This window comes from Macaca thibetana, chromosome 20, assembly GCF_024542745.1.
Source record: "Macaca thibetana thibetana isolate TM-01 chromosome 20, ASM2454274v1, whole genome shotgun sequence".
NCBI lineage: Eukaryota > Metazoa > Chordata > Mammalia > Primates > Cercopithecidae > Macaca > Macaca thibetana.
The window spans coordinates 52471768-52485848 of record NC_065597.1 but is presented as its reverse complement, the minus strand read 5'-3'; the positions used below and the strand labels follow the sequence as shown (position 1 = coordinate 52485848).

The following is a 14081-nucleotide window of genomic DNA, read 5'->3' as shown; positions in this document are numbered from 1 at the left end:
ATGTTTTGACTTCTTAACTGGTTTTAACTGTTTAAAGCTGTTCTGGTCAGGCGTGGTGGCTCACACCTATAATCCCAGCACTTTGGGAGGCCAAGGCAGGAGGATCACCTGAGCTCAGGAGTTCGAGACCAGCCTGGCCAACATGGTGAAACCCCATCTCTACTAAAAATACAAAAAAATTAGCCGGGCGTGGTGGTGGACACCTGTAATCCCAGCTACCGGGGAGGCTGAGGGAGGACAGTTGCTTGGACCCTTGAGGCAGAGGCTGCAGTGAGCTGAGATCGTGCCACTGCACTCCAGCCTGAGCGACAGAGTGAGACTCCATCTCAGAAAAAAAAGAAAATTAAAAAAAAAAAGAAAAAGAAAAAGAAAAAAGCTGTTCTGGCTGGTGTGAGATGATATCTCATTGTGGTAGTGATTTTTTTTTCTTTTTTTGAGACAGCGTCTCTCTCTGTCACCAAGGCTGGAGTGCAGTGGTGCAATCTTGGCTCACGGCAACCTCCATCTCCCAGGTTCAAGTGATTCTCCTGCCTCAGCCTCCCGAGTAGCTGAGACTACAGGTGCCAGTCACCATGCCCGGCTAATGTTTGTATTTTTTGGTAGAGAAAGGGTTTCACTGTATTGGCCAGGCTGGTCTTGAACTCCTGGCCTCAAGTGATCTGCCTGCATCAGTCTCCCAAAATGATGGAATTACAGATGTGAACCACTGCGCCTGGCCTGTAATCTGCATTTTTTTGATGATTAGTGATGATGAACATTTTTCCATATCTCAGCCAAGTTTAAATAACACCCACCAGCAATGCAGAGGAGGAGAATTCCAGACTGAGGGAAGGGCTGCAGTAAAGACTCTGAGATGAGAGCCTGCCTGAGCAAATGGTTATGCAGGCTGTGTCCTATTCCGCTCCAGGTGGTGCCATTCACACCAACCAGAGCACTGTGCTAAGCAGCAACCCTGGTGGTGAGAGTGGGATTGGAGAAAAGGGCAGGGACCAGAGCTTTGAAGGAAACAAAATAAGCCTAGCATTTGTTCTAAGTGCCATGGAATACCATTGGATGCTCTAAACAGAAAATTGACAAAATCTAACATATGCAAAGTCCCCTGATACAGAAAGACCTTGGCTGAGTTCTCAGAACTAGCAGAAGCAATGTGCCTGGGGCAGGGGGAAAGGGGAGGGCAGGCTGCCACAGCGGATGAATGTTAGTGTTCCTTGTTTGGAGGTCTGTGTTCCCCATTAGACTGTAGGCTCTCTGAGGGCAGGGAACATGCCATTTTGTTGGCCTCTGCATCCCTACCATATAGAACTTGGTGGGGAGCTCACCGGCTATTTGGTGAAAGACTGAACAAAATGCTCCCCACGGTGCCTGGCATAAGAGAGACCCTCATCACTGTTAATACAGAAAGGATGGTGGATTAAGTGGTACCCAACACCAGGACCTCACCACACTCAGGCTGACTCACTGCATGAGTGAATGGCAGGGAACTGGGGCCACAATCAAAGCCAGGTCTCCTCCCCTTGGTGAGAGAGCCCTATTCTTGCTGGCAAGGAAGGAGGGATCCCGGAGAGCACCACACCCACGGGCGCAGGGTTTTAAAATTGTGCAGTGACTGTGCCCTCTAGTAGACATGTTTCTACGCATAAGTGTCCCTTCTCCTCATGAAGGAAGAAGAACAGAGGTTTAAGGAAGAGACTGGAAAGATTGCTCTGTCCAGATGCGGATGGATTTGCTACCAGTATCATCATTAGGAAGATTTTTTTTTTTTTTTAGATGAAGTCTTGCTCTGTCGCCCAGGCTGGAGTGCAGTGGCGGGATCTCGGCTCACTGCAACCTCCGCCTCCCGGGTTCATGTGATTCTCCTGTCTCAGCCTCCAGAGTAGCTGGGACTACAGGCATGCCCCACCACGCCTGGCTAATTTTTTTTTTTTTTTTTTTTTTTTTTTTTTTTTTTTTTTTTTTTTTTTTTTTTGAGACGGAGTCTCGCTCTGTCGCCCAGGCTGGAGTGCAGTGGCCGGATCTCAGCTCACTGCAAGCTCCGCCTCCTGGGTTCACGCCATTCTCCTGCCTCAGCCTCCCGAGTAGCTGGGACTACAGGCGCCCGCCACCTCGCCCGGCTAGTTTTTTGTATTTTTTTTAGTAGAGACGGGGTTTCACCGTGTTAGCCAGGATGCTCTCGATCTCCTGACCTCGTGATCCGCCCGTCTCGGCCTCCCAAAGTGCTGGGATTACAGGCTTGAGCCACCGCGCCCGGCCAATTTTTGTATTTTTAGTAGTGACAGTTTCACCATGTTGGTTGATCTCAAACCCCTGACCTCAGGTGATCCGGCTGCCTCAGCCTCCCAAAGTGCTGGGATTACAGGCGTGAGCCACCGCGCCCAGCCCATTTAGGAGATTTTTGAAGGTGGCAAACTCAACAAGAATCCTCTGAGGCACCACCATGATTCTCTTCAGGAAGTCTAGGGGGCCTCTGAATCCCTAACACTCACATCCTTTATCCAACCTTAAAAATAAAGATATTGACTGGGTGTAGTTGCTTACACCTGTAATCCCAGCACCTTGGGAGGCCGAGGCAGGAGGACTGCTTGAGCCAGGAGTTTGAGCCCACCCTGGGCAACATAGCAAGACTCCATCTCTAGAAAAAATTTAAAAATTAGCTGGGCGTGGTGGCTCACGCCTATAGTCCCAGCTACTTGGGGGACTGAGACGGGAGAATCACCTGGGCCCAGTAGGTCTAGGTTGCAGCGAGTTATGATCACGACACTGTACTCCAGCATGGGTTGACAGAGTGAGACCCTGGCTCTGAAAAATAAATAAACAAATAAATAATAAATAAATAAAGGTATTCAGAGCTTGGGGACTGTGGCCCAAGCACCACTTCCTATATCAGTTGAAAATTGCTAGCCAGGCGTGGTCGTTCACGCCTGTAATCCCAGCACTTTGGGAGGCCGAGGTGGGTGGATTAGGAGGTCAGGAGATGGAGACCATGCTGGCTAACACAGTGAAACCCCATCTCTACTAAAAATACAAAAACATTAGCCGGGCACGGTGGCGGGCGCCTGTAGTCCCAGCTACCAGGGAGGCTGAGGCAGGAGAATGGCGTGAACCCGGGACGCAGAGCTTGCAGTGAGCCAACATCACGCCACTGCACTCCAGCCTGGGCGACAGAGCCAGACTCCGTCTCAAAAAAAAAAAAAAAAAAAAAAAAAAAAAATTTGCTGTGTTAAAAAAAACACCCTCAAATTGAGGGGCTTGAAAAACCAATGGTTTATTATTCCCCAGAAGTCCGTGGGTTCCCTGGGTGGATGTGTGCTGGTCTCACCTGGCTTTGTGAACTATAGTTCAGCGGCAGGTGGAGCAGCTGGCTGGAAGAGGATGGCCTCACTCATATGGCTGGTGTTAGCTTGGGCTGTTGACTGGGCTTCCCCTCCATGGGGGCCCTCTTCCTCCATTAGGTTAGGCTGGGCTTCTTAAAGCAAATGGTCTCAGGGCAACAGGAGAGTAAGTGCAGAAGCTGCAGGGACCCCCGAGGTCCATACCACTTCCCCCACATTCTATTGGTCAAAGCAAGTCACATGGCCAAGCCCGTGTGAGAAGTAGAGACATCAACTTCACTTCATCACGAAAGGAGCAGCAAAGTCACATTGCAAAATGGGCGTGCACACAGGGAGGCGTGATCGTGGCCATCTTTGCAATCAATCATCACTAAGAAATCTCCCATCAGGTCCTGGTCTTCCAGGTTCCCTTGGGAACCCAGAGTAATCCCTTTTCATCAGACTCCCTGTGTTCATCCCACCAGGTGGCCTGGCTGCTGTGATCTACACGGATGCGCTGCAGACACTGATCATGCTTATAGGAGCGCTCACCTTGATGGGCTACAGTAAGTGGGGTCCCCGGGTCACTTGGGTGGAGGACAGCCCCTCTCTCCAGCAGGGATATCTGCTCTCAACACAGTGAATGGCAAACCCAGCTGTCAAAGAGCATACTGCTGGGGAATTTTTGTCAGAGGTGCTTGGTTTGAGGCACGGTTATTTTAGCTAGAAGAGAACTGTGCTTATTGTGGAAACTTACTGTTTTTGTTTTCATTTTTTTGTTTTGAGACAGGGTCTTGCTCTGTCAGTCAGGCTGGAGTGCAGTGGTGCGATCATAGCTCGCTGCAGCCTTGAGCTCCTGGGCTCAAGTGACTCTCCCACCTCAGCCTCCTGAGTAGCTGGGACTACAGGTATAGGCCATTATGTCCAGCTAATTGTTTTTTCCTGTTTTTTTGTAGAGATAGAGTCTCACTATGTTGCCCAGGCTGATCTCAAACTCTTGATCTCAGGTGATCCTCCTGCCTCAGCCTCCCAAAGCCGCCCCACCTGGCACTGTTTTTTTTTTAAGTAAAAGTTAATATCTTTCTATACTAATATGGAAAAATAGCTGAGTGAATAAAGAAAAGAATGTGAAGAGACAGCTTTTCCTTACAGAGGTTTTTGTTGTTATTTGTTTGTTTGTTTTGAGATAGGATCTCACTCCGCCACCTAGGCTGAAGTGCAGTGACACAATCTTGGCTCACTGCAACTGCTGCCTCCTGGGCTCAAGAGATCCTCCCACCTCAGCCTCCCAAGTAGCTGGGCCCACAGGTGTGCACCATCACTCCCAGCTAATTTTTTTTCATTTTTTTTAATAGATGGGGTTTCACCATGTTGCCCAGGTTGGTTTCAAACTCCTGAGCTCAAGCAATCCACCTGCCTTGGCCTCCCAAAGTGCTGAAATTACAGGCATGAGCCACCGCATGCAGCCTACAGAAGCTTTAAACTCTAGCACTAGCCCACACCTAGACTTTAGCAATTCGTTTCAAAATATTTGCCCAATTCTTCGTACCAGCTTGTATGGTGATCCTGTCTTTCTTTGTTTTGCTGCCAATGGCCATGTCTCTTTGGAGGCTCCTGTGTTTTCTGAGATCTCAGGCCAGTTGGTTGCTCTATGGCCTCACCTCTCTGATAGGTTCAAGGGAAGTTATAATTTTGTAGATTAGCCAACTTCTTATTATTGTTAAGGGGGGGAACACTACTCTTCACAGGTTTCTATCTTTTAGAGGTAAGCCACTCATTAAGCCTTAAAGACTACAACAAAAGCCGAGTGTGGTGGTTCACACCTGTAATCCCAGCACTTTGGGAGGCCAAAAAAAGAAGATCACTTGAGCTCAGGAGTTTGAGACCAGCCTGAGCAACCTAGTGAGACTGTGTCTCTACAAAAAATAAACATAAACTTAGCCGGGTGTGGGGGCATGTGCCTGTAGTCCCAGCTACTTGACAGGCTGAGGTGGGAGGATGGCTTGAGCCTGGAAGGTTGAGGCTGCAGTGAGCCGAGATTGTGTCACTACACTCCAGCCTGGCCAACATAGCGAGACCCTGTCTCAAAAGAAAAAAAAAAGGCTATGAAAACTAATATAGAAAACACAGAAAAGTAAAAGGGATCATAATCCTGAAAGATGGCAGAATATAGTGCTGAAAATTATGTATTTTAGGACTCAGAAGAAAATATTAGAAGAGCGCCATGCTTGGAATCCTGAACTCTATGAAACATGTATGAAAGATAGAAGTAGAGGACAAACTGAGATGAAGGGAGAATAGAAGCGGATAAAAAGGAAAAAGATTAGAGAAGATTACAACACATTTTCTAAAATTTTCTTTAAAAATTAGCAGAATTAAACTCCCCACAGGAGGATGTAAAGAGCAGAACAAACGCTAAAGAAAATCAAACCCAGGATGAAAACAAATAGGAGTTTTGTGTTTTTTTTAGACGGAGTCTTGCTCTGTCACCAGGCTGGAGTGCAGCGGCATGATCTTGGCTCACTGCAACCTCCACCTCCCAGGTTCAAGCCATTCTCCTGCCTCAGCTTCCCGAGTAGCTGGGACTACAGACATGTGCCACCACGCCCAGCTAATGGGGTTTCACCATGTTCGCAGGGATGGTCTCGATCTCTTGACCTCGTCATCTGCTGGCCTCAGCCTCCCAAAGTGCTGGGATTACAGGCGTGAGCCACCGCGCCCGGCTGAAAATAAGTAGGAGTTCTAATAAAATGCAGAGAAAAGGGATAAATAATAAAATTATAAAAGAAAAGATGACAAATATGAAAGACAGAGAGATATACCATTTGAGAAATGTTTATTCTTTTTCTTTTTTCTGTTTTTTTTTTCTGAGAAATGTTTATTCTTAGAAAAAAGATCAGAAAAAAATGGAACAAAGTAAATAATTAAATTAATCACAAAGGAAAACCTTTCTTACAAGGAGGATGATATATCTAGCTAGGTGTAAAGGGTTTGCTGTGTCTTAGGCAAAATCAATGAATGAGATCTCCAGGTAGAAGCATTATGAACAAAATGTGAAGTATAGAATAATTTTTAAATACTAAAGAATACAGAGAGGTGGGAAGATCATTTGAGGCCAGTAGTTTGAGACCAGCCTGGACAACAAAGCAAGACCCCACTCTATGAAAAATGGAAAATTAGCTGGGTATGGTGTGCACATCTATGGTCTCAGCTGGGGACCGGAGGATCAGGGAGCTTGAGGAGGTTGAGGCGGGAGGATCGCTTGAGCCCAGGCGCTCGAGGCTGCAGTGAACTATGACTGCACCACTGCACTCCAGCCTGGGTGACAGAGTGAGACTCTGCATAAGAAAAAAAGAACCCAGACAGAAAAAATGTAGTGAGCTAAAAATAATAAAACGAACTGGTCTCATTCCCCTCCTTCAAAACAATAAAATGCCAAAAGACAGTGGAACAAAGGCCACAGATGTGTTTTATGGGAAAAGTAGTATCCTAAGTAAGGATCGGATACCTAGCCAAGTGCCCTGTTTACCAGGGCTGCAGAAATATTCTGAACTATGCAAGGACTTAGTAAAAGGAGGACCTACGCGCCTGTCTTGAAGATACACGAGAGAAACAAACAAAATCGAGAGTTGGTATTATGACTCAAGAGAAAATGGTAGTAAATAATGATCCAGTTAAAATTATTATAGATCTGAAAAATTATCTGGTCAAGGCAAATGTTACATAAAGAGTATAACAATTTAATAAAAATTGGATGTAAAACCCTGTTTTAGTAACAAAAACTTTAAAATGTTGGGAGAGATAGTATGCTACATTTCCCATCAAATAGGAAGAAAAACATCTTGAAGAAGAAATACTGAACTCCAAGCAGACACTCATATAAATCTAACCCTTTATTTATATAGGAAATATGTGTGTATAAGTTTTTTTTTTCTTAAAAGAGAATAATAAGAAATCACAACCAAACGGAAAGAATAAAAGAGAATGCAAAGTAATAGTAAAAATATCAGTTATCACAATACAAGTAAATGGAATAAAATTCCCTATTGAAAGACAAGGCTTCTTACAAGCAGTTATCAATCTATGTGGCTGTTTGTTCTGTTTTCCTTTTCCTTAGCTATATATTATTTATTTTCTCAACAAAACTCAAGATTTATAGTTTGAGTTAAGAAAATGTAACTTGATACAATTTGCAAGTGGCACATATAAAACAAAGTATAACATAAGGCAAAAAGCAATAAATGGGGATAAGTAATTTTATATTGAAAATGTAAAATTCATAATAAAGATATAACCTTTGTTTATTAAATAACATTGCAACAAAATACACAAAGCAGAAGTTGTTATAAGTTAACAGAAACCAAAACAGTACTAAAATACCTTAACAGAACAAGAACATAATGAGGATTTAGAAGATATAAATTCTACAAATGAATAAGCATTCTCCTAACCATGAATGTGTATTTTTCCAGCATTCATAGAATCACCCGCAAAAATTAATCATTGAAAAATTTTTTTACAAAACTGTGTATAAAAACATTGTTCAGATTATCTTACTCATATAAACCAAAAAATTTAAACTCATTAGGGGAAATGTAAATTTTTTAAAAATCTAGTTATTTAGAAATTTAAAAGCCATCTCCTAAATACTGCCTGGGTCACAGAGAAAATAAAAGCTGCAATTACAGACTATGCAGAAAAAATGAGAACATTACATTTCATTCTTAATAGATAAAGTAAAAGCTGTACCTCTGTAAAAACATTTATATTCATAAATATGAAAGCCCAATTTAGTGATTTAGAAAAAAGAGTTACTCCAATTACTCTAATATCTATTTCTTTTTCTTTCCTTTTTTTTTTTTTTTTTTTTGAGATGGACTCTCGCTCCGTCGCCAGGCTGGAGTGCAATGGCGCGATCTCGGCTCACTGTAACGTCCGCCTCCCAGGTTCAAGCGATTCTCCTGCCTCAGCCTCCCGAGTAGCGGGGATTACAGGCACCCGCCACCACATCCAGCTTATTTTTGTATTTTTAGTAGAGACAAGGTTTCACCATGTTGGCCAGGCTGGTCTCAAACCCCTGACCTCAGGCGATATGCCCACGTTGGCCTCCCAAAGTGCTGGGATTACAGGCATGAGCCACTGCACCTGGCCTTTTTTTTTTTTTTTTTTTTTTTTAAGACAGAGTCTGGCTCTGTTACCCCGGCTGGCATGCAATGGTATGATCTCGGCTTACTGCAACCTCCGCCTCCCGGGTTCAAATGATTCTCCTGCCTCAGCCTCCCGAGTAACTAGGACTACAGGCGTGCACCACCATGTCTGGTTGATTTTTGTATTTTTAGTAGAGACAGGGTTTCCCAATGAGGGCCAGGCTGGTCTTGAATTCCTGACCTCAGGTGATCCACCCGCCTCAGCCTCCCAAAGTGCTGGGATTACAGGCGTGAACCACCTCGCCTAGCCCAATATCTATTTCTTTGAAAAGAACCATAAAACGCAGTTGCAAATCAAACCAAGAAAAAGAGAGAAAACAGCGTAATTTGGAATGAGAAAAGAAACAAAATACAGGTCATGTGCAGTGGCTCACGCCTGTAATCCCAGCACTTTGGGAGGCTGAGGCAGGAGAATTGCTTGAGCCTAGGAGTTTGAGACCAGTCTGGGAAACACAGTGAGAGCCATCTCTACGAAAAACTTTAAACTCGCTAGATGTGGTGGTACATGCCTGTAGTCTTAACTACTCTGGAGGCTGAGGCAGGAGCATCGCTTGAGCTCAGGAGTTCGAGGTTACCGTGAGCTATGATTGTACCACTACGCTCCAGGCTGGGTGACAGAGTGAGAACCTGTCTCTAAGAACAAACAAAATGACAAAACCTGAAACCATCATTGGACCTCCTGAGAGGTCTTACCTTATTTTTTTATTTTTATTTTATTTTTTATTTTTTTGTGACAGATTCTCGCTCTGTTGCCCAGGCTGGAATGCAGTGGCACAATCTCGCCTCACTGCAACCGCCACCTCCCAGAGTGATTCTCCTGCCTCAGCCTCCTGAGTAGCTGAGATTACAGGTGCCCACCACCAAGCCTGGCTAATTTTTGTATTTTTAGTAGAGATGGGATTTCACCATGTGGGCCAGGTTGGTCTCGAACTCCTGACCTCAGGCGATTCACCCCCCTCAGCCTCCCAAAGTGCTGGTATTACAGGTGTGAGCCACTGTGCCTGGCCAGTCTTACAATTTAATGAAGCAAATAAATAAATTACTGTGTCACATTTTTAATATTTTGATGGTTCAATATATTTGATTTCTTTGCAATCCTATGTATTTTTGCATTATTTAGAAGTATTATTCTGAGAAGCAATTGTAGGAGGGAAGGGAAGACTGGAAATCTCACTGGGAAATCAACCAACAAGAGGCAGATCAATAGGAGAAATGGCATACAAATTTATTAGCACGCACAAGGGAGAATTACGGAGTGATTTCTCAATATCCTAATGTCATATAGATGTTTCTATACTGTACTTCTTTTTTTTTTTTTTTTTTTTTTTTTTTTTTTGTGACCGAGTCTCACTCTGTCACCCAGGCTGGAGTGCAGTGGCCGGATCTCAGCTCACTGCAAGCTCGGCCTCCCGGGTTTACGCCATTCTCCTGCCTCAGCCTCCTGAGTAGCTGGGACTACGGGCGCCCGCCACCTCGCCCGGCTAGTTTTTTGTAATTTTTAGTAGAGACAGGGTTTCACCGTGTTAGCCAGGATGGTCTCGATCTCCTCACCTCGTGATCTGCCCGTCTCGGCCTCCCAAAGTGCTGGGATTCCAGGCTTGAGCCACCGCGCCCGGCCTGTATCGTACTTCTTAAGGAAAAAGGAGACGGACAAGTGTCGATGATTTCAGGGAAGTAGTAAATTATTTTTAGGGGAATTCGATGGGCTTAAAGAACATACAATGGCCTGGGACAATGGCCAGGAGTATCACTTGAGGTCAGGAGTTCGAGACCAGCCTGGACAACATGGTGAAACCCCGTCTCTACTAAAATACAAAAATTAGCCAGGCATGGTGGCACACACCTGTAATCCCAGCTACTCAGGAGGCTGGGGCAGGAAAATCAATTGAACCTGGGAGGCGGAGGTGGCAGTTAGCCAAGATTGCGCCACTACACTCCAGCCTGGGTGACAGGGCAAGACTTCATCTCAAAAAAGAAAGAAAGAAAGAAAAGAAACTTGGATAGACACATTTATTACTTTGTGGTGGAGGTTTCATGGGTGAATACTGATGTCAAACATCAACTTTTACACTTTAAATATATGCAATTTATGGTTAGGTCAATTATAGTCCAATAAAACTCTACTATTAATTTTTTTAAGTTAAAAAAAATGTGGGGAGGAGGCTAAGAACCCTTAAGGGGATCAACATTTTTTGGTAGCTCTGGTCCTGCTAGAATTTCACCAATCTCCAGCCATCTCCTCATCACTTGCCATGGTCCAATCTGAGTTCCTGGAAAACAGGCTTCCTCTGAATTCTAGGTTTCGCCGCAGTTGGTGGGATGGAAGGCCTGAAGGAGAAGTACTTCTTGGCCCTGGCCAGCAACCGGAGCGAGAACAGCAGCTGCGGGCTGCCCCGGGAGGATGCCTTCCATATTTTCCGAGATCCACTGACATCTGATCTCCCGTGGCCAGGGGTCCTGTTTGGAATGTCCATCCCATCCCTCTGGTACTGGTGCACGGATCAGGTACAGGACAGTGGCCTCAGCAAGCTTTTTCCTTCTCTTTGCTTCTTTCCTTAGGGTGGCTGAAGTCGGTACTTTTTTCTTCCTCCACCTCTTCTCTCATTTGCATTTTCCCTGCTTCCTTGACTCCTTCCTCCTTTCCATTGCTCTACATGCTATTTTATTTCTTGATCTTGTGAATGTGAACAACAAATCCAAAGCTGCTGATATTTGCAAAGGGGAAAACTCAACACTCTGCTTTTTTTTTTTTCCTGAGACAGGATCTTACTCTATCACCCAGGCTGGAAGGCAGAGGCATGATCATAGCTCACAGCAGCCTTCATCTCCTGGGCTCAAGAGATCCTCCCATTTCAGCCTCCTGAGTAGCTGGGACTACAGGCACATGCCACCATGCCCAGTTATTTATTATTATTCTTATTATTTTTTAGTAGAGATGCAGGTCTCACTATGTTGACCAGGCTGCTCTCAGACTTCCTCCTCCTGCCTCAGCCTCCCAAAGTGCTGGGATTATAGGTGTGATCCACTGCAGCCGGCCTAATACACTTTGCTTAATGTATTAGGTGTTATTTATTTAATTATTTTAACTGGGAATATCCAGTAGGCAAAGGAGATGATACCTTTTAAATGGGGGTTAAAACTCCTATTGGACATTATTTGTTCAACAAATACACACTGGTTGTCCTCTACATACCAGGCACTCTTCTGGGCACTTAAAACCAGGAGCTAATAAGTCAAACCAAGCTCTCTGCCCTTGTGGAGCGTCCCTTCTTCTAATGGGAGTAGACAGAGACAATAAGTAAAGTATGTGAGAAGTTAAAATATGATAAATACATTTTAAGCAGTAGAGTGAGGTCAAGGAGATTGAGAGTGTGGTAGTGCAATTTAAAACGGGGTGACAGGTGGCTCACACCTCTCATCTCAGCATTTTGGGAGGCTGAGGCAGGAGGCTCACTTGAGTCCAGGAGTTTGAGACCAACCTGGGCAACATAGTGAGACCCTGTCTCTAAAAAAAAAAAAAAAAAAAAAAAAAAAATTAGCCAGGCATGGTGGTGTGCGCCTGGAGTCCCAGCTCCTTGGGAGGCTGAGGTGGGAGGATCGCTGGAACCCAGGAGGTCAAAGCTGCAGTGAGTTGAGATTGCACCACTGCACTCCAGCCTGGGCAACAGGCTTGAGACAGCAAGACCCTGTCTCAAATAATGTAGGGTGCTTAGGGGAGGTGTCATTGAGAAGTGACCTTTGACCAAAGACTTTGTAGAAGAGCGAGAGCTCCCCGTGATTTTTGGAGGAAGAGTTTGCAGCAGAAGGCACATCCAGAGCAAAGGCAGATATATAACTGGCATGAAAAAAGAGAGGAGAAAATCAAAATGCAGAACTATGTGTACAAGAAGCCCTTTTGTATTAAAAAAAAAAAAAAAGGAGAATAGAACCAATATTTGTGTTTGCTTATATGTGCATAAACTCTGGACAGATGTATACAAAACTAAGAAGAGTGGATACCTGTGGGCAGGGAGGCAGGGCAGGTGGGAAGGATGAGTGGGAGCTGATTCACTGCATATCATATTTTCTCAGGTTTTAAACTGAGTGAATATATCACGTGTTCAAATATTCTTTTTGTGTTACATGAAACATCAGAGGCCTATGTATCACTTGGGGAGTTATACTGCATAGTGAGGGCTGATGAGAGTTTAATTAAAGCAATAATCATGGCATTGAACAATTGATTTGATGCAGGAGACTTCACAGAAAATGAAACCCAGGTCCCATCCACAGGCCAGCCCTCCTTTGAGTCAAGATCTAATGACCAAGGCAGTGATGAGAGCAATGCACATGTACTGCCCCTTTAAGAGAGAGACCCCCTTCACCTCCTTAGCAAATCTCAGATAGGAGACACCCTGAGAAACAGGACTGATCCAGGCTAACATCATGGGCTTTAATTTTAACACACCGGCCAGGTGCAGTGGCTCACGCCTGTAATCCCAACACTTTGGGAGGTCAAGGCGAGTGGATCACCTGAAGTCAGGAGTTTGAGACCAGTCTGGCCAACATGGCAAAACCCGGTCTCTACTAAAAATACAAAAAAAAAAAAAAAAAAAATTAGCCAGGTGTGGTGGCGGGCACCTGTAATCCCAGCTACTCAGGAGGCTGAGGCAAGAGAATCACTTGAACCCAGGAGGTAGAGGTTGCAGTGAGCCGAGATCATGCCACTGCACTCCAGTCTGGGCAACAAAGTGAGATTCCATCTCAAAAAATTAATTAATCATGCCGGGCACAGTGGCTCATGCCTGTAATTCCAGCCTGGGCAACAGAGCAACACTGTGTCTCAAAAACAAACAAAACAAAACAAGACAAGACAGTTGACCCATTCTGCCACTGGGAAAAAGTTATTTGTAAAAACAAGCCAGAGACAATTTCACCTGCCCAGGTATTCCCCCGAGACCATCTTCCTCCTTCCTTTATTGAACCAATGTTTACTCTTTTCAGGTTTCTGAACTTCTTTTTTATTATTTATTTTTATTATTTATTATTATTATTAGTTTTGAGACAGAGTCTCTCTCTGTCGCCCAGGTTGGAGTAGAGTGGTGCAATCTCGGCTCACTGCAACCTCTGCCTCCTGGGTTCCAGCAATTCTCATGCCTCAGCCTCCTGAGTAGCTGGGACGATAGGCATGCACCCTCACGCCCAGCTAATCTTTGGTATTTTTTGTAGAGATAGAGTTTTGCTATGTTGGCCAGGCTAGTCACTAGTCCTGACCTCAAGTGATCCACTCACCTTGGCCTCCCAAACTGCTGGGATTACAGGCATGAGCCACCGCGCCCAGACAGATTTCTGTACTTCTGACCTACAGCTCTCTGATCCGGTTTCTGATCTAATCCTACTCTCATCTATTTCTATTTAGTTGACCTGTTGGAACTTCTTTCTCTGGTTTCATCTAACAGCGGTGATGATGACAATGACAATAATCATGACTGCCCTCTTTGCTAAAGAGCTGCTAGACACCTGAAAAGCAAGCACAGTTATCATCCCCATTTTACAGATGAGAGAGCTGAGCCTGGAAAGGTTAAGG

At 44.8% G+C, this 14081-nt stretch overlaps 1 protein-coding gene across 2 annotated transcripts in view; it reads left to right on the top strand.

Annotated features, from left to right (window-relative positions):
- SLC5A11 (solute carrier family 5 member 11) overlaps window positions 1-14081 on the top strand; it is a 65819-nt gene that overhangs the window by 34925 nt on the left and 16813 nt on the right. For both annotated transcript variants that reach the window (XM_050773827.1, XM_050773828.1), the window contains exons 9-10: window positions 3794-3874; window positions 10815-11020. In XM_050773827.1, the coding sequence (XP_050629784.1) occupies window positions 3794-3874; window positions 10815-11020 (287 nt within the window). The remainder of the gene's footprint in view (window positions 1-3793; window positions 3875-10814; window positions 11021-14081) is intronic.